Here is a 20,745-nt window from a genome sequence, read left to right as displayed (position 1 = left end):
GCTGTCCATCGCCTCCCTCCGTCTATGGAGGGGGCCAGGGCACAAGGCCAGTTCACAGGCATCTGCGCTCTTCTCCAATCTATTCGCAATTGCTGACGGATCAGCAAGGGGAAAGCCAGAGGGTTTTGCCGCAGCAAATGGAAGAGAAAACCAAGGATGGGAAAGAGACAAAAGCCAGGGGAAGGGGCAGTGAGAGTGAGCGTCAGTGAAACACAGAGACAAAGGCCCACTCAGCTAACCCAGGCCAAGCACCCCGGTATCAGACAACTAAGCACTATAGTGTAGGCAGAACCCATCTGAGTCCTTGTAACGGGGCTAAAGCCACGGACAGCCCTGGGTCTCAGCTTGTTTAAAGAGTCCTGTCTACACTACAGTTTGCAGTGGTCATGTAATTGGGTTCTCCAACTCAGCTGTAGGGATGCCCTGAGAAAGACAGAGAATCCTGAACCAACCCTAGGACTCTGTGCCCATAAAATACTTTGGTGACTCTGCTGGAGTCCCTGCAGTCCCTCTATGGGTCTGGCACGGCCCCTGGAGTCAATGCGAGCTCTGTACGTGGCAAGATCAGGCTGTGGGGCTGTAACGAGCCGGACACACAGATCTTTAGTGTTGCACTGCCACTGGGTGGGAGGACAGGCTCTGCCTTCCTCGGCTGCCTCAGTAGTGCCCATTTCTCTCCTGCTTCATCCAACGCCAAAAGGCTTGGGCCAACGTTTTCAGAGCTGGGCACCTCAAACTCAGCTTCTCAATCCATGTTCAGGCACCTAAACAAGTGCCGCCTGCACAGAGGTGCCCAGCCACTGCACCCTCCATTTCCCTGCAAGAGCTCAGCACCTCTGTAAATCAGATCACTGATCTTGGCACCTACAGTCCCCGTTCTGCAAATGCCGGTGAGGAGTCCCACTGCTTTCCAAGGGACTGGAGGTAAGCCTAAGGGTGTGGACGGGTGGGTCCCTTTTGCGGAATCGAGGCCTGTATATGGGAACGTTAGTCACCCAACTTTGGAAATTGGGCATAACTGACTAGCCCAAACAGTGACACCGTTGCAAGAAAACTCAGCTCTCCTGTACTCCCAGTTCCAAGTGTTGTGAGTTGGCTTAACCCTTTACATTGTCAGGTGTGAGCATGAGCCTCCACCACCCCTCATTGAAGACAGCTGTAAGAGACAGCTGAGCAGACTCACCTAAGACAAAGGGGGTACGAGAGCCCACCCTAACAATTTGAACTACGAAGGCACAGGGGTCCACAGGGTGTTGCCTTGGGAGCGGGGTGTGTGTGTGAGAGAAAGAGACTAATAAGAAGGGGCAAAAGACACACACAGCCTGGAGGCATGGGGCTGTAAGCAAAGATATGATCTTCTGTTCTTTTGGCTCCTCCTGCATTCAGGGAAACAGGACTTCTTATGTTTCTTGGAAACAAACAAAATTGCTTAACACTACCAGACTCCATCATCAATTTTTCCCCCCAACTGGAAAAGACTACAAGACCCGAATTCTGGCTAGCCCTCGGGTCAAAAAAGGGAACACAAGCTTGAAGCAGATTATCTCTTCCCCGCTTAGCTGAATGAGAACCTCAAAGTGACCAAAACTGACTAACCCAGTTTTCCAGCTCCTGAGGAGTGCTATGCAAAAAGGGAACAGCCAGTGACAGTGATGACAGGCACATGAGGTTTCTAAAGCTCTTTCCATTCTAATCACAATTGTTAATACTTCAATAAGGAGCTAATTTAAAATATAAGAGTTGGCCCTTAAAACCTTGCCATTGTTACCTTAGCTAAATAGTGGCTGAGTTATTTCCTTGTAGTTCCCTATATGAGTCATAGGGAATAGCTTGAATACTGCAAATATTGAGCTGATCTATTGGCAAATACTTATTTAGCTTTCCAAGGCAATTGGCAAAGCTCAGTGCAGCAGCATGGTAGGGTTTTTAACCTGCTGGTGTGCTTTTAATAACAGGTATTTTGCAGCGTGGCTGGACTAGGTGGCAGCACTGAGCTCGCTAGCAAGCTGTCTGCATTTTTCATTCTGGAGCGGCCCCCCAGAGTCATCTCCTGTCTCAGCAATAAGGGCTCAGAGAGAGAGATTGCAACTCTCTCCGGAGTCATGGGCAGACTGACACCTTACGAGAACAGGGAAGACATGTTCAGCCCCAGGGAGGCTCGTGACTAAATACAAACTGAAAGGAGCGCTAGGTGTGAGCAGGCCAGATGCAAATTGCTCCATTCGGCAGGTACCAAGGAGTAAGCTGATCACTGTGCTGCTAGACAGCATGCAACCAGCGTGGGGGTTGGCTGAAACATCAACTACTGGCTACTGCCAGAAGTCAGACACCAGGCGAGATGGACCAACAGTCTGATCAGGTATATGGCCCCAGCGCCTGGCCAGGCTTTGAAAGGGATTTCTAACCAGAAAGCATTTAGAATGTGGGGGGCAGGGAACTTGCCTCCTGACAGCTCTAAGGAGTGCCCTGCACATGGCTGGTGCACTCAGCACATTATCATCATTTAGCTTGCGCGAACAGGACAGAACCCATCACGCTGGGGCGATCCCTGCACAAGCCCCTCCTCACAACCAACACCATCCCCACAGGGCTGTAGTCTGACTTCCAAACTCTGAGCCAGCCTGGGGCGTTCTCCCTAGAGCTCTCTATGGTGCATCAGTTGACTGACACCATTTTCCTTCTTGAGCAGGGCTGCTAGACAGAGCCTTTGCTCCTTCCAGACTCACTGGATCTTTGGGGCAAAAGGTTACGGTGTGTGAGGAGGGAAAGGGGGTCAGAAAACAGCCTGACCACCTTCTCTGCCATATGGGGTGTGATACAGACCTACCCAGGCAGGTATATTACCCCATCTTCTCTGTGTTTCACCGAAGGGGATGAAAGCTAAGAACTAGCTGATTGTCATGGTTACTGCAAGGGGGTTGAACAGGACTAATAGGTTAAGAGATATGCAAAATATAGACTATTAGGTTGCAAAGTGAGTCTTGTCTCCTGAGCTGAGGTGGGGTCTCAGGGCAGACGTAATGGAGATCCCTCCAAGAAGACAGCAATGTGTTTACTGTGGCCCAGGTGGAGACTTGGGCATTTACAAAAACAAAGGAACTGCAGGAGGGTGCTCTGAAGACATAGGGCCCTGGGCTAAGAGACAATAGCATGTGAGTATAGAGGAGCAGAAGAATTGGTGGTGGGGTGAGCTGGGGTATCCTTTACAGAGGAGAAATTCTGCCAGAGGGGCTGTCTCATGAAAGGTGGATTCCAACTTTCTGAACTGGACAAGCATTGCAAAGACTAACCATTGGGTGAAAAATACCTTAGATGGGAAAGTAACCTGGGAATAAGTACAGGCTATCGAGTGGGGTTCATGTTTCTCTTTTACTGGTAACCTTTTGTTTCCAAACCCTTTGACTTGCTTTTATTTGAATCTCTGTCTCCAGCTCTGTTTGGTTTTACTGCAGACTGGCGAGGGGCCTTGTGCAAACTTTGCGAAGGTGAAACCCATAAATGGGGGGACCCTGCTTCCCGGAGGCAGTGGTTCGGTGCACACTGCGGGTGTCCAGAAGACCAGGGACTGGGCACTCATGTGTAACCCAGTGGGGTGTGTCCATTACTAGCGCGCAGAATGGGAGAGCGCAGCTCCTGGAGCCCAGAGTGGAGCGCTGGTGTTGCCAGCGGCCGGTGGCTGAGGATGGGGTGTTTCCCCCCAGTGGGGAGAGACAGGGCTCCCTCCCTGGGAGCAGATGGTCGTTATTCACTCTGGACCCCTTGGGAAATGTGCTCTCAACTGCAGCCATTGGCCCCGCCACCACTAACTATGGGGCTGACTTCTGCCTCCTGACCACCCCCTGCTTGAGGACACACTGCAGTTGGGAAGGCAGTAACCTACCTGGGGACTTGTTAAAGAAGGAAGATGGGGCAAGCAGCCACCCAGCACCCCAGAGGGCCTTGGAGAGGAGGGCTGGGAGCAGCGGGGTTCCAGACATCACCCCGGGTGACTCAGAGAGTCTGGGGATGAGATCAGCTGGAACAGATTGACTGGGGTTAGGAATTGACATGACCATGGTGGGGAGCAGGGGGTTCTTAGATGGCTGAGTTCTCTGAATGTGCAGGGATGGCCCACTGCCAAGCCCCATGAAGAGAGCCTACTAATCCTCAGGGACGAGCCCCTGCACTATCCGTCCTGCCCTGCTCATGGTGCCCATTTACCAGCAGGTTCTGTAAACCGGCAGCAGGCACTCTGGGAAGATTTATACAATAGCGCAATCTAGGGCTGGGAGCTCGGATTCCTGGGGTCTATTGCTAGCGCTGCCTTTGACCCGCTTGGTAGCTTTGGACACGTCACTTCCCCTCTCTCTCCATATGTGGGGTGGGGACAAGGAGACTGACCCACCGCGAGATTCTGCCCACGTTAGCAAAGCACCTAGATGCTCAGATGAGAGCTCTCCAAGAGCAAAGCACGCCTGACCCGCAGCATCCACAGCCCCTAATGCAGGGATTGGCAACCTTTGGCATACGGCCCGTCAGGGAAATCCGCTGGCGGGCCGGGAGGGTTTGTTTACCTGCAGCGTCTGCAGGTTCGGCCGATCGCAGCTCCCACGGGCCGCGGTTCGCCGTTCCAGGCCAATGGGGTCTGCGGGAAGCGGCAGCCAGCACATCCCTCGGCCTGCGCCACTTCCCGCAGCCCCCATTGGCCTGGAACGGTGAACCGCGGCCAGTGGGAGCTGCAATTGGCCGAACCTGCAGACGCTGCAGGTAAACAAACCCTCCCGGCCCACCAGCGGATTCCCTGACGGGCCACGTGCCAAAGGTTGCCGATCCCTGCACTAGTGGCTTCCCTGAGCCACCTGGGTGCCCAGCACAGCTCTCCTCGTGCTGCCCCAATGCAGCCGCCGTTCGCCTTAAGGAACTCATTGGGATTCAGACACCTGGAGGCCGCTACCAAACGAGGGCCAATAAATTAGGGAGAGGTGCTAATTGGCCCGGCTGCTGCTTCTCAAGATGCAGAGCTGAAGTGGCCTTTTCTCAGATCGGGGAAGCTATTAATCCATCGTGCTCAAGGATCACTCAAGAGGAGGCTCCGAAGGGGACATGCCAGCTGGAGTAGGAATCAAAGCTGAGCCGGAGTAAAGGGGATACTGATGTACATGCTCCTCCTGCTGGCAGGTGGGAACATTAATCTGTGGCAGCTAGTGTGAGACAATGCTGGGACGTGGTGCCTGGATGGGCCCCAAGAGTTATTTCTGCAACCATTGATTTCCTGTGAGCTACATTTGCAGGGAGCGGGATTCCCTATCAGGACCATCCGGGACTTAACACAAGAGGAGAGCTTTGCCTGGAGGATATAACACCATCTTGAAATGCAAGAGGAAAAGACACAAAGCGGCTGGGGATAGGGACCAGATCAGCAAGAACCTCAGGAGCTCTTGCTACTAAGAAGTCCATGTCACTGTAGCGGATGCGTCACATACTTCTTGGGATTCTGCTCCTGGGGGTGGGTGAAAGCAACCTTTCAAATGCAAATGATTGGCTGAGTTGTAGGTGAGTTAGTGCTTTCGGTGAGGGGTGAGTCAGAGAAAGAAATGGTGGGGGGACGGTGCTGGAGAGAGCCCAAGGGATTTCAAAGAGAAACCAACACAGAGAACAAGTACAATCCAGTGACCAGGTCTTTGGAGAGCCCGGAACAAAGGCTAGATGCAAAAAGCATGGAGAGAGAAGCGAGCTGGCACATAGGGGACAGGAGAACCAGACTGCAGGTTCTAATCCCATCCTTGCTGTTTGGTGGCCCTGTGTGAAATCCGCTGGGGATCTCAGTCTTGTGGCGAAGTGTCCACATCACAAGCCCTCTATCACCGCTGGCTCTAACTGGACCGGTCTCAGCAGAGAGGCCAAAGACTGACTGGGTCCCAGAGGCTGCACTGTCCTCTTGCCTGTAGAGGTGAGGGCTCTCAGGTGGCAACATGCAGGGGGAGCGTGCACTGCTGCTGCTTGTACTGTAGCCATTCTAGAGCCACAGCACTACATTATTATTTATGATTAGCAGTGTGGTAGCACCTAGGAGCCCACTGTGAACTGTGCAAGGTGCTGTACAAACAGAACAAAAAGAGAGGTGCAGCCCCACCACTGTCAAATGGGGTTTAATAAAACACCCTCCAAGATGTCAGGTTTGCGATTGGGGCCCCTCACTCAGGAAAGACGGTGTTCATTAGGGAAGCCTTAACCCGGCGCTCAGCCCCCAGGGACAACGGCAGAAGTAGCCTGTGCTTTGTGGATGATCACCCGGGAATAGCTCAGAGGAGAACTCTCACCTGGACAGGTGCACACGTTTTTCGGTGAACTGGCCAGGCCCGTGGACAGGGTCTTCGTGCGGCTCATTTTTCACCACCTCCACACCCTCGCCTTTTTCGCTCTCCTGGTGACTGTGCTTACTGATCATGTAGAGCTGTCCAATGCGGTACTGCAACAAGAAGGGACATGAGCAGGGATTCCACGCTGCTGTAAGGTGCAGGGCGAGAGAGGCCCCTCTTCAGCCAATGCAGGATTATTCCCAACTCTACAGCGAGTAGCATTCTGCCCGGCAGAGCTTGATGTTTCCAAGGGCTGCTAACCCTTCCTTGGGAAACTGGCCACAGACCTCTCCTCTCCATCAGGCTTCTTTCTCCTGGGGTCCTGCCCACCTTTTCCCTTTTATCACCTGCACCCATCACTCCCGCTTGCAGCCCACCCCAAACAATTCCTCTCCTGCCTTGGCATTTACACCCCTCGCAGACTTGCCGCAGTCTCCTCACTCTTCGCTTAGCTTTCCCCACCGTTCAGTCTCTCCCAATTGGTATTTTGCTCCTCCTCTCTGAAAAGCTCCCATTAGTCAATCCCTCTCTAGTAAGGCAGAGCCCAGAAATGAACACAATGGGCCCAGTTCTCCACCTGGGGTCGCTTACACCAGTACAAAAAGAGCATAAAATGCTGCCGCTGCCTGGGGGAGCGTTGCACTCTCACTGGGGTAAATAACTGGAGAATTCAGCACAGCGCAGCACCCCAGAGCTGGCCAGAGAACCTAGCACCTCCGCACTCTGAGACGCTACTGCATATGCCACCCTACATTGTATGAGCCTTTGTTTTCCCTGCCATATCACACTGCAAACTCCAGTGCACGGTACACACTACCCTGGGGCTACCCGGGCTGTCTAGGCTCCCCCACCCCCCCATAGAATGGTTTGTTTTTCTTTCTCCCCGTGTTATTTGTGTGCATTTTGCAAGCTGATCCTTGGTTTTCCTTTTCTCTTCATGTTTCCTTTGGATGAATACTCTGCCCTGGCTCTTATTTGCAGCTCCTCCCAATTTAGAATCATCGGGGAATTTCATTAACTTGCTGTTTACTCTCCCTGCCAGGTCATTAATGAGGATATTAAATGGGACTGGCCCCAACGCAGCTGGCACCCTGTTCACAACTCCCCCGTTGCTGCACACTGCTGGCTGGCACTCCCCTTTGTCAAGGGATGCAAAGACTAGGTGGATGAGGCACGTGCATGTCTTGTAGGTAGCTTCATGGAATGGAAGGCTCCACCATGCTTTCCCACCCCACCCCTCGCCCCCGGCTCACGCTGAGGGCAAAAAGGGGAACGGAGACCGCCTGTTCTTGCATTAGGCCATGCTCCCGAGCAGCAGGTCCGTACCCCCACACTGCAGGGCTCCTCCCTTTCTAGGGGAGAGAGCAGTTCACGCTCCACCTCCACTGGGGCTGCTCCCACCTCTCCAACTCCCACCTGCACACTGCTTTAGCCCCACACTACCCGATTCCCCAACCTTGTCATCACCCTTCTCTCGGTCCACAGGAAATCTAGGGCCTGAACCTGCAATGTGCTGAGAGCCCTCAACTCCAGGTGAAGTCAGTGGGATTTGAGGGCTCTCAGCACCACACAGCATCGGAGCCAACATGCATTCAACCCTAGGCTTTCCCACCCTGCTCCAGCCTTGGCCTAAAGGGGTCGCTGTTACCAGGGGCGACAGAGGGATTCCAAAGTCTACATCCAGCCCTAGGCATCTGCACCCTCCCGCTCTGCACCCCCTGCAACAGCAGCTCATGGCACAGTGCTTTGTGCAGACCACTGTTTTGATAGGGAAAACACCTCCCAGCAGGGGAAGGCTAGACATGGGCACTGTGCCCTGCACTTACCAGCAGGGGGTGCTGCGGAGAAGAGCAAGAGGCTCCCTCCTGGTGGGTGGGAATATGGCTGCACACCTAGCCTAGGGAAGCCTGATCCGAGACAGCTCTGGGAGAGCATAGAGCAACATACGAGCGATAACCACGGCCTCTGCTTCTGCACTACAGGGCTGCTTCTTAGATCCTCTGTGGTTTCCTCACTCATGTCATTCACCCCCAGAGCCACCAGGGTTCGCACCCCTGGTCGCCCGAACGCCACCCTTCCAGGGCCCCGTGCGTGAACCAGCATCACAGCGAGAGGAAACGGGTTCAGACCCAGCCCGTATCCCGACCTTCACTGTGGCTCAGCAGGGGCCAGTCACCCCTCATTATTGCCCCACCCCACTCATTCACCAGTTAGAGGGCAGCATATGGTGTGGAGCAGCCACTATGCACAACACTCAGGGGATGCAATCAGCACCCAGCTCCCCTCCACTGCCACAGTCTGGGGGTCAGGGTGTGGGGAGAGTGCAGCCCTGGGTTGCCATGGCAGCACCAGCCAGCTGGTAGAGGAGGCTCTGGAGTGGGGGACTGTGAGCACAGCATCATGTGGCTGACTCTGCCCTCGGCCTCCCCACCCCACCGTGAGCCCCAGCTGGCATGGCTGAGCAAAAGGCCTGGCCGCTCCATGCAAGCTGAGGGCCTAGCAGAGCTGAAGGCCTCTCTAGATCAGGTGGGTCCCAGACCTTCCTGTCATCCCACTGAGCGTGCTCCAGCCCCAAGCAAAAGGAGGCTGCACCAAATCATGCAGGGTGCCACCGTGTGGGAGCCTGGCCCATGTTGGGGATGGCAGCACCCAGAGTTGCATGGGGGGGCAGAGGTGGACAACGGGGCCCAGCACCCAGGCTGAATACCCTCATTCAGCAAGGCAAGGAGAAACGGGGCGTGGCTGTCTGCAGGAGAAGAAAGGGGTACAGCACCTCATGTTACTCAGTGGCACCCCATGTGACCTCTCAGTGGCGAGGAGGGGGGTGCATTGTGGTACATCCACCAGCCCTGCCCACTGACACATCCTGCAGACAGAGGGGGGTACAGCCCCTGGACTCCCCTACCCCCATACCTCCACAGGGGATGGCTGTGGTCCTGCAGCTGGCAAAGACCTCTGTGCCCCCAGGGACTGGGGGAGAGAAGGTATTTGCCCCTATTCTCACTTTCCAAGCAGCTCTTCAAACTCCACCACAAAACCCCCAGCCCTCCTGGGGGGAAGGAGGAGGGTGGGGGGAGGGGCCAAGTGGGACCTTTCAGAGGAACTCACTCAGCCCTCATTAGAGGCCTCTGGATTTTTTATTGTTTCCTGAGGCTGAAAAGGGTGGGGCTGAAGCTCAGCCCCCCAACTGGCTTCCCTGTCCCCTCCATGCTGGTCCTCCTGCTGCCTCAGGAATAACTGCCTGGTCTTTGTTCATATCACAGACCCCAGTGGATCCCTGCCTTGGCCCCAAATCTGTCCCAGCTGGGCACAGACAGAGAGCAGGAAGAGGGGAGGATCCTGTGTTATCCTCCCACAGCAGGAGTTGTTGCAGCCACTCATAGCCACTGAAGTCCTGGCCTCTCCTGGCAGGGGGTGCTGAAGGGAGCAGGACAGGAGCACTGGATGTAGGGGAGCTCCCAGCCGCTCCTGTCCAAGCCTCTCCCAGCAGAGGACCCTGGTAGCACAGGCTGGGGAGCAGAGCCCAGCTGTTAGTTCCCCCTACTAGGCCATGGGGCTGTACTAAGGTTCTAGCTGCCGTCTCCCCGCGGCTGGCTGAGTCAGCCTCCATTGTCAGCAGCAGCTCGGCCTTCCCATCCATTACCCAGCACTGCTGCCTGTGTAAATATTAATAATGAGCACGGCACATGGAAACAGAGCTGAGCAGATAAGCTATCAGCCGAGAGCATGTCCGTTCACACCTGCCTGCCACTGCAGGAGCCTCGGCGGCACCAGGCCGGGGCTCGCTTCCCCCCGCCCCCTCCCCGAGCGGGGGAGTATAGAGTTGTTCCCTTCTGGCGGGGATCTCCCTGGAGACGCAGTCTGAGGGCGCCCTGCCAGGGTCTCAGTCAGGCTGAGGAAAAGGTACTATAGGCAGACCTGGTGAGACACCTGGGTGTTGCAAATCTAAGCCACGGTGCAGTCGTCTCTCCCATCGAGTGGTTGGGCCTTAGAGAAACTACACTCCCTTTGAACAGAGGGACTTGGGGCTTAATAGAGGCACTGGACTGGGACTCAAGAGACCTGGGTTCTATTCTCAGCTCTGCTGCTGAACTGCAGCACGACCTTGAGCAAGTAATTTCACCTCCGGGTGCCTCAATTTCCCCTCCAGCCCTTTGTCTGTTTAGCCTGTCAGGTCTCAGGCTCACAGCCCCTAGCATGAGGGGACTCTGGCCTTGCTCAGGGACTCTAGCTGCTGCTACAATACAAATAACAGTGAGTAATGAAAGCTCTACATCCACACAATGACCTTTGGGCCTGGGCTTCCTGGCTAACTCTCCAGCTCATCCAGAGAGCAACCCCTGCACTGCTGCTGTCATAGACAAACAACCAGGGCTGACTGAGAGCTCTGAGCTGGGGGATCTGTGGCTGGAACACTCCATTGTTTTCTGTTCTGACAGTCCTCTGGGCTGAGCAGGGAGCGCTGGCATTACCCATGACATGGGGCTAAGGCCCATTTCTTTTTGTAACTGGAGTCTATGCCTCTCCCCGCAATGATCTCATTTCATGCCTCAGTTGATTGCCTGCAGCCAGTGAAGAGAACACACGTTCCCTGCCCCAGGCCTTGGGATCAGAGGAGACTGTGTGGCCTACTGGGAAGAGCATGGCGCAGAAGCTGGGATAATCCTGGGTTCCTGCGGATAATGCAACTGACTCACTTGGAGGACAAGTGCGCAAACTGATGTCTCTGGAGCTGACCCTAGGAAACCTCCCTGTGGCCCCAGACCCGTACAAGGATGATCCCAGCTCCTAGTCCAAGCTTGTCCCAGTAAGCCACACAGCCGCCTCCAATCCTGAGGCCTAGAGCAGGGAGAGCATGTTCTGTTTCTAAAGGCACGTATGGTAAGTCACTCCATCCAGCAGCCGGGGTACAGGGGAGGAGAGGAGGTTAGCACACTCAGACTCTTTCAGGCACATCCTCAGGCCTCCAGCCAGGCTAGATGGAGTCAAGGAAGCTGATAATTCTGTCCCCTCAGACTGAGTCTCAGTGTCTTAGCAAAGCCTCCCGCTCACATGGGATACTGCAAACAGTCTGGCTGGTGAAGCTCAAACAGCACCACAGAAAGGGCTAGTTTCTGCTGTGCAAACAAGAACCACTCCAAGCGGGTCAGCTTCCAAGTGCTCTTCCACTGGCTGCCTGGGCTGTTTGCTCAGCCCCATGTCAGACTTAACCTCATTTTAACCAGGATATTCTCAGGGTGTCCAGGGAGGGACGCTGCTTGCTTGGAATGCAATGGCTCCAGGCCACAATCATCCTTAATAAACAACTGTAGTACAGTATTGCCTATAGACTCCAGCTGAGATTTAGGGCTCCATTGTGCTAGGCACTGTACATACATCATGCAAGACAGTCCCTGACCCAATGAGTTTACAATCTAAACAGATAAGGGCTCAAAGGGGAAACTGAGGCACACATGTGGAAAGTGAGCTGCTCAAGGTCATACAGAAAGCCAGATCTCCCAAATCCCAGTCCCGGGCTCTAGCCACTGAACTGTACTACCAGATCCCTCCCAACTGAAACCAGGGAATGGCAGGAGTGACAGCTCCAATCACAGCAACTGGGAGCCATCTTTAGCCTATCTGTCGTTTCCCTTTATAAAGTGGAGCCGGGAGATAGTTTGCCACTTTTCAAGCACAATAAACCCTTCTGGAGGCATCTGCTGAAAAGAACACTGACTTTTTGTTCAACAAATAACATGGGAGCAGAAGAAAAATATTTGCTGATGCTTCTGCATAATAATGATTTTATTGTTCCACTGAAGATCCTATTCATCATTCTAATGGCCAGAGAGATCTTATCTCCACTTCACCTAACTGTAGATGTTCTCCAGATGCTAACATGAAATCTTCGCTCTCTTAGCACGCTAGAAATAGACAACCCTGCAGGCCCCAGAGTACATTTGGAGAAAGCCATGCTAGTGGGCATCCTGAATAAATTGCTGATGGGCCCTTTCTAATCGAGGCTACAAAGCAACCTTTGTATAGGGATGCTGTGGACCTACTGTAATTACTGGGGCTCGCCGATGGGAATTTATGCCTCTACATAAACATTAACACTCTAGTTTACTGTTGAGAGACTAGGGTGTAGCTCAGAGGACCCCGAAGCACCAGTGTTGTAAGCAGATTAGCCATGGCTCTCCATAGACATGGTTTGATATTACATCAGTGCTAAGACGGATACTTGGGAGGTCTCAGCAAGCATGGATATTTGAGATTACTATCAATATACTCAGTTTTAAAGCATGCCACTGCTGCTCCCTATATGTTACTAAGCTTATCAACAGTCTCGGTAGTTATGGGCACAGTAGCTTACTACAGATAAACTCACAGCTTTGTACCACAGACAGTGTCACTTACTATGGGTCTCCTCACAGCTCTCTGCAAGCATGGGCAGTGTGCTGTATGCTACTGCTGCTAGCCTCATGGGGAATCACTACTAGCACACGCCTACAGCAGTTAGCATGAATAAGGTCAAGATCTGCTTCTAAAAGTAGCTGCCTGTAACTATATTGTAGGTTACTAGGGGTAAATACTCGTAGCCCTTCTGGAGCTCGTATTATGCTACTGGCATAGGTACAGCTAGCTGTAAGCAATGACAATGCACAGCATTAGTCATGGAATAATTATTGACAACACTTCAGAGCTTGGATCTCCTCATCCTACAATACTGCGTGCTAAAGGAGACTAATTGCTTGAGGAGCGCATGCTGTCTTGAATTATATCCCATCAGCACATGCATTGCCGCAGACAGCTTCCCCAGATCACCTCAGGGCTCTTGTGCCACAGCTAGGAACCCTCAATCTGTTGTATTTAATCAATCACAAGCCAATTGTTGTTAGCACTAGGGAAAAGTCATAGGTTCACCTTGCAGGCTACTAAAGGCTTTTTGCCATAGCTCTAATAGCGAATTCAGATCCGGGGCTTAGGCCCCTAGGTGTCTGTACAGCGCCTAGCACAGCCTGGATCTCGGTTGTGGCCTGTAGGCGCTACAGCAGTACAAATAATATATGGATGTATGCACAGGCAGCTTTGTGCTTCTGCTGCAGTGACCCTGGCTGGCCCAAGAGAAAGCCTTGCAACCCCTATGCTCGAAAACATGGGTTTCAGTTTGGAGTGTCAATAACCAGACACAACGGAGGCAGCCTCTGATGCTGCACAGGGCCCCATTCTTCCAGAGCACCCAGAACACATGCATCCAGCCACCAGGAGGTTCCCCCTTTCACTGGTGCCAGCTGACCAGGGCAGAGATTGCATCACTCTCCCTGCCTCACTCCTGCGGAGTGGGTGGGTGCTCAGAGGCCAGGCAGTCCCACCCAAAGGAGGCTGCCCCAGCCTGAGGATGCGACCCACGGGAAAGCTGGGGGAAGCTCCACACAAGTCCCACCCACCTGAACCTGGATGTCAGAGGTGCCGAGTTCCGACGGCTGAGTGTCCACGGCTCCAGCCAAAATCAGTGGGAACTGCAGGTGCTCACCTCAGAAAATCCTGCCCAAAGGGGCCAGGCTTAGGGAGGACTTGCACTGGGCAGAGGAGCTAAACAAGTGAACACTATAAAGGCAGTCAAATCTCAGGCTTCTGGGAATAAGCTGTATGTGAATGTGTGTGTGGGGAAATGGGCCAACGCAAGCCCCCCTCTCCCCCTGCACACACACCCCTTCATGGCAATAGCATTGTCCCATCCCCTGAAAAGTAGGGGAGATGCTGGCCTAAGTAGGTTTGCTGGGATGCGTCCATCTGCCATGGCAAATCCAACATGCCTATCCCTTCCCACAGCTCCAAAAACCAGCACAACCCCATAAGGACAGGAAGTGTCACCCAATGGTTACAGGAGGGGCCTGGGGAGTCAGGACTTCTGGGTTCTGTTCCAAGCTCTGCCACTCATTGAGTGAGCTTGAGCAAGCCACTGCCTGGCTCCGTGCCTCAGCTTCCCCATACATAACACAAAGGCAATGCTCTCGCGTGCCCAGGTCCCCCGAGCATTGATCGATGAGTGTTTGCAGAGCGCTTGGAGCGCCTCAGACAGGAGGGCTGACAGCAGGGCCACTATTACCGTGGGCGCCATGCAGGGCTGCTGCCCAGGGCTCTCCGCACTCAGCATCTTAACATACCTTCGGTTCAGTTTCTCAGAAGACCTGTTGATGAGGAAGTTTCCATGACGCACACTGCCACGGTAACGAAGGCCTTTTGCAGGAGGCAGGAAGCTGCCTGCCTGACACTTCCCGTGCAGGGGGAGGCCTTAAATGTAGCTGACCCTGGGCTCCCATGCTGAGCTCCGTGCCTGCTATCAAACCACAGCCTCCCCTCCGGCCGTCTTTCATACACACCAGGGCCCCTCCTGCCCACAAACTGTAGCCCTGCACGGCAGCTTGAAGCCTTTGCCCCCCCTCCACCCTACAGCTGCTGTCGCTTTGTCCTGTTGAACAGCAGGCCGACGCAGACCACGACCGCATTGCAGAGCCTGCCCGAGCTCCCCTCCTCACAACGCACTTTCTGGCCAGTTTGGAAACTAGAGATCAGCTCCTGTGGGAGAACGCAGATCTGGATGTGGAACTGGCTAGAGATTGGGGCCAGGCGCAGCTGTGCTAGAAGCTAAGTCTACCTGCACGGGGCCCACTCCAGTCACTGCCCCACTAACTCACTGCTCTCCTCTTCAACCCCGCACCCGCACCAACCCCTTCTACCTCCAGATCACTTCTCCCAGCAAATGCAGTTCTCTGCGTCCATCAACCATATGCTCCCAGCACATGCGTGCGCCTGCACTCATGCCATACAGGTCAGCCCTCAATCTGCTTGGTGAGATAGAGCCTAAGGATTGACCCAAGCAGCTGCCTTCCACTTGCATGCGCCTCTCAATCTGCTATTGGCACCAAGTCCCTTTTCCCACAGCGACTCCAGCTGCCCTCAGTAAACCTGTGCCAAATAGGTGGCACGACACCAAAGGTCGTGAATGGGGCCATGGGCAGATATGATGTGCCCATTTCTTGTACAGGAGAGCAGCATGTCTGGCTAGCACCCAGCCATGGAACATATGGTGCCAGGGAAGCTGGGATTGTTGCAGGTCTGTGGCACGAGACAGAGATGGGCCCTGTGGACAGAGTGATCTTACAATTACCCCACACAGCATATTTCATCCAAATCCATCCCAAAGCGCTTTACAACACACACATACAGGAAGAACTTCCCCTGCCACTAACATGCAGCCACCTCTGAAGTGGAACAGAGCAGCTGTTTTAACAGTGCATAGCAACCCTGCGCAAGAGTTAAAGACAGGGAGTGGGGATGAATACTGTATCCAACTGAAACTGCCGGGGGAATTTATGATTGGTAGAGTGCAATGACCCCTCGCTGGAATAGGGCCAGGGCTATGCCTCTCTCAGAGCATGCTATGGCAGAGTTTTGATGCTCACAAGTGCTCAGAACCTGAGTTTCATGTTTCTTCCAAACAGCAATGAGCCAAATTCTGCTCTCAGTTACAAGACTGTAAAACCAGAGTCACTCCATTTGACTTCATAGGCGCTACTCCAGATTTACAGTGGCATAACCAAGGGTAGATTTGGGTCCAGCAGCCCAGTGGCCCTTAACATGTACCTATCTGCATGGGTATCTCTAGCACATCCATCACTGCAGCTTCCAGGGGTCATGCTAGGGAACAGCCAGGAGCACCGGTTACTGAATCAGCAGTGCTGTTTCCCACTGCACCCTGCGGTTTTCCATCCAAGTCATGAGCCTGCCCCACTCTGCTTAGCTTTTTCCCACAGTGAAAATAACCCTACAGCAGGCTTTCGGAAATGCCGCCCGCTGGTCACTGGCCTTTTTACCTGGTGGCGCACACTTGCCACCGCACATGGAAGCCATCACATTTAGCCCCCACCGGCTCCTGCCTAGCGCTTTCGCTTCGCACACAGTAGCAGCCCCGAGTGTCAGGTCCCCTGAGAAGAGACAGTTCTACAGTCAGCATCCCGCAGGCTATGGCTTACACCAGTGCTCTTAGCACAGAACAGAGGGCTCCCAAACTTCTGCATGGTGTGGGTCACATTTTAACCCTGTGCTTGTCCCCTCTCACCACCAGACCCCCTCTCCCTATCGCTCAACGCCTCTGTGACAACTCAGGATTGCTGAGCCCATTTTACAGATGGGGAAACTCAGGCAGGTGCCCACAGCCACACGGTGACTCAGTCGCAGTGCTAGGCAGATCATCTACTCCCAGCTCCATGCCTGCTAGATCCCGCAGCACTGGACCCCTCCAGCAAAGTGGGGAAAGAGCCCAGACCTCAGCAACTGCTCACTAAATGCGCACCAAGAACCGCTCGATGGCACTGCTAACAGAACTGGGATCAGAAATCCACTCTTATAGCCTAGTCCCCAGCTCAGCCCCTGGAAGCACGGGACAAATTCCCCAGGACGAGCCACACAGCAGCAGTGCAGGGAGCTCCCGAGTCTGCTGGTGTCACTGTGGAGGTTGGAACCCCACTGCCAATGGGCTGGGTTTGAGAACACTGCCCTGATACTGGAGCAGGGACTAGAGTGCGTGACTGGCTTGCGGCTGTGGGCCCGCTGGATGCTGACATGCCCAGGAGGTCCCACCCCAGGCACAGAAGGCTGCACACTCCTACCTGGCTCCCTCCTCCCCCACGTGATGCTGGAAGCCCAGAGCTCTCCCCGTTCTGCTGTGCAGACAGTTCCCACTCCCTCTGCCCCTCTCCCTGTGGACCCCCCATCCCGAGGCTGGGGAGTCTGAGACTGGCAGGGAAAAGGAGAGACACAGAGAGGGGAGGTGGGTGGGGCACTAGCGCCAGGTCTCCACCCACGCAGGGCTCCCCGCCTGGCGCCCTGGGGATCTTCCCTCCCCTACTGTCAGTTCTTGCAGCCCCAGAGCCCTGCTGCCCAGCTCATTCACCCTCGCTCATGGCATTTTCTCCATGGCCAGACACACATCACAGGGAGGAAGCTTTGCCCCTCAGCTGGATCTGGTCAGCCCTGGCTCTAGGATGGCCCCCAGCCACCCCCACTCCTCCCCTTCCCCCGTGCTCTGAGCTGGATCCTCCCATTTGGTACAGGGGGACGAGATCCAAGCTCCTGCACCTCACAGCCCCGACTCCTTACCGTTACCCCCCGCTGCCACCCTGCCCCATCGTACCTCTCACCCCCGGCTCCCCACCTCACCCCCCACTGCCACCCTGCCCCATCATACCCCTCACCCCCGGCTCCCCACCTCACCCCCCTGCTGCCACCTTGCCCCATCATACCCCTCACCCCCGGCTCCCCACCTCACCCCCCACTGCCACCCTGCCCCATCATACCCCTCACCCCCGGCTCCCCACCTCACCCCCCTGCTGCCACCCTGCCCCATCATACCCCTCACCCCCGGCTCCCCACCTCACCCCCCACTGCCACCCTGCCCCATCATACCCCTCACCCCCGGCTCCCCACCTCACCCCCCTGCTGCCACCCTGCCCCATCGTACCTCTCACCCCCAGCTCCCCACCTCACCCCCCACTGCCACCCTGCCCCATCATACCCCTCACCCCCGGCTCCCCACCTCACCCCCCACTGCCACCCTGCCCCATCGTACCCCTCACCCCCGGCTCCCCACCTCACCCCCCACTGCCACCCTGCCCCATCGTACCTCTCACCCCCGGCTCCCCACCTCACCCCCCTGCTGCCACCCTGCCCCATCGTACCTCTCACCCCCAGCTCCCCACCTCACCCCCCACTGCCACCCTGCCCCATCGTACCTCTCACCCCCAGCTCCCCACCTCACCCCCCGCTGCCACCCTGCCCCATCATACCCCTCACCCCCGGCTCCCCACCTCACCCCCCTGCTGCCACCCTGCCCCATCATACCCCCTCACCCCCGGCTCCCCACCTCACCCCCCTGATGCCACCCTGCCCCATCATACCCCCTCACCCCCGGCTCCCCACCTCACCCCCCCGCTGCCACCCTGCCCCATCGCATCCCTCACCCCATCACAGCCCCAGCTCCCCAACTCACCCACCGCTGCCTCCTACCCCATCGTACCCCTCACCCTCAGCTCCTCACCTCATCCCCCGCTGTCTCCTGCTCCATCGTACCCCTCACCCCATCCCAGATCCCCTCACATCTCCCACACACCTGCTGCAATCCTATTCTCTATTATACCCCATTAGACTCCAATTCCCCACCTTTACTGCCTGCTGCTATCCCACCCCATCATTCCTCTCTTCTCCCATTAGACCCCGTATGTCCTTTGTCCTTCCCCAACCTGTTCTGCCATCACACCCCTCCTCCCGCGTCAGACCCTCATCCCCCCTCCCCATCTCTGTCCCCCCCACCTGCTCTGCCCCATCACACCCCTCCTCCCCATCAGACCCTGCTCCCCTCTCCCCACCTGCTGCTATCCCCCCCCCCCCCGTACAGTGTCTCTTCCCGACCCTGATCCGCTCCTCTGCCCCTTGCTGCTATCTGCCCCTCTATCTGCCCCACAGCAGCGCTCTGGCATGCACGGGGACAGCTATGTTGCACCCCCTCGTGCTGGGCAGTGTCGCCTGGCTCACGGGAAGGGCAGACTCCCTCGTGACTGGTGTATCTGGAGCCCCAACGTCCCTCGCAGCAAATGGAGAGTGTTCCATCGAATCCTTTAGCCGCCTGGGGTCCAGCCCACACCGCCCCTTCCACCCGCAAGTGCCCCCCAGGACAGCAGCCGAGCGCTTACCTCTTCAGTGGTGAGTGGCATGCAGATCCGATACTCCTTTATCAGCATGGTGGCCCCCTCGTGCTGCTGGGCTCAAGGTGCACAGGCAGCCCCTCTGGAAGGAAGCCGAGAGCGGGGGGCAGACGGGAGTGCTGGATCAAGTGGAAATGTCGGTGTGGAGAAAGCAGAGTGGCACCCAAGCCTCCTTCGGAGAAGGACTCATTCTGCAGGGAGACAGAACCGCCCGCCCGTGGGGAGAGGAGAGATCAGAGCAGAGCAACAGCTGGGCTCTAGTCCGTACACCCGGGAACTCTCCGATCCCTTCTTAGTCAGAGCAAAGGCTCCTCTCTCCTTCCTCCCCTGCTACCGGCACAGCTCTGCTTGTGACTTCATAAGCCGTTGCCATGGCAGTGGTTGTGAGGTCACCAAACCAGAGTGTAACAAGCTGGTATGTACCAAGGGAAGGAGCTGGAGGATCCAGGAGTTGGGCAAGGAGGGGAGGCCAGCACCCCCAGCTGCATCAGCGCCCCACATCAGCCATTCGGGGCAAGAAACAGCCACACAGGGGAGGGAGGGAGGGATTTAACCCCTTCCCTGCTGAGGGAAGGTCTGCACCTCTCAGCAGCTGCTGGTGCAGGGACAGGTGCAGCCCGAGGGGAGCAGGTGCCTCTCCCTTGGGAGTCCCTGGGCCAGTACAGCTGTGCTGTTCACAGGGGTGCAGGTTACACACGTGGCTCCAAAAACAGGATGAAGTGGCACCGCAGGGTGTAGCTAACCCCTTGGTGGGATTTAACAAGTGTGTAAACACCCAGGTGACCCACACCCTGGGCGAGGGAGAGGAGGCCACAAGGAGAGGTTGGTGTAAGTGGCTGCCTCCTCACACTCCTTGTTTTACACTCATGCTAGCTGCTGGTGCCCCTGCTCCCTCGGCCTGTGAGTGACAATGATTCACACCTTCCAGGCGCAGCCCTGGGCCTCTCTGCAGCCAATGGGAATATTGCTTTTGACTCCAATGGTACGTGCAGTCGGTCCCCACTGAACAGCCGGTCAGTGTAGGCTGCACTGCGGTGCCTCTCCTTCCCCCGGGTGTCTGACCAACACTCCTGAAGTAGCTGCTGAGTTCTGAATCCACTGGGGCCATTGGGCTTCCCGCAATGTCCCCGGCCTTGCCCTGGGACCAGGCAGCCTCAGAGGCACTTAGTATTAACTGGGTATTACACACCATCACAGTGCGCAGTACTGAACAGTACACACCTAATGTCAATTACACCAGGCCAGTCCCACAGTCTTGACCTCAAGGAGTTTACAGTCCCAGAGAGATAGACCCAGTCCAAACACATGATCCCTGAGCTGCCAGGGGAGGTAGATTTCTTTAAAGGATTCTCTCCACTATCCAACTCCCTTTTCCTTCCTCTCTTCCGCTTCCATGTAAACTTACACAGCTACTGTAGCAGGTTGGCAGTGTTTGCCTAAAACAGCCTGCCCTATAAGCTCATGCTGAGCCAGCTGGCAAGGGGTTAAGTGGGCTCTGCTGACTTGTTATCCCAGGTGGCTAAAAAGGAGGTGGGAGTGGCTCTACAGGGACAGAGAACCATGAATGCGGGCTGAGCACCCCTTAGGGAGGAACTCCAGGAGCAGCCAAGCCTATGGAGAAGGACTGATCTGAACTTTGTGCTGTCGTATGGTTAGTACCTTGG

The 20,745-nt window shown here is 55.5% G+C and overlaps 1 protein-coding gene across 1 annotated transcript in view; it reads right to left on the bottom strand.

Moving 5' to 3' along the window:
- LOC311527561 (cytoplasmic phosphatidylinositol transfer protein 1-like) overlaps positions 1 to 19,120 on the bottom strand; it is a 37,770-nt gene extending 18,650 nt beyond the window's left edge. Inside the window, exons 1-2 of the mRNA XM_084641673.1 lie at positions 19,070 to 19,120; positions 6,300 to 6,448 (exon numbers count right to left, since the gene is read on the bottom strand). Coding sequence (XP_084497799.1) covers positions 6,300 to 6,448; positions 19,070 to 19,117 — 197 coding nt within the window. The 5' untranslated portion in view covers positions 19,118 to 19,120. The remainder of the gene's footprint in view (positions 1 to 6,299; positions 6,449 to 19,069) is intronic.
- Between the last annotated feature and the right edge of the window lie 1,625 nt (positions 19,121 to 20,745).

This window comes from Lepidochelys olivacea (assembly GCF_965140295.1).
Source record: "Lepidochelys olivacea isolate rLepOli2 genome assembly, chromosome: 10".
In the NCBI taxonomy this organism is placed as follows: Eukaryota; Metazoa; Chordata; order Testudines; family Cheloniidae; genus Lepidochelys; species Lepidochelys olivacea.
This window is presented reverse-complemented; position numbering and strand designations above follow the sequence as displayed.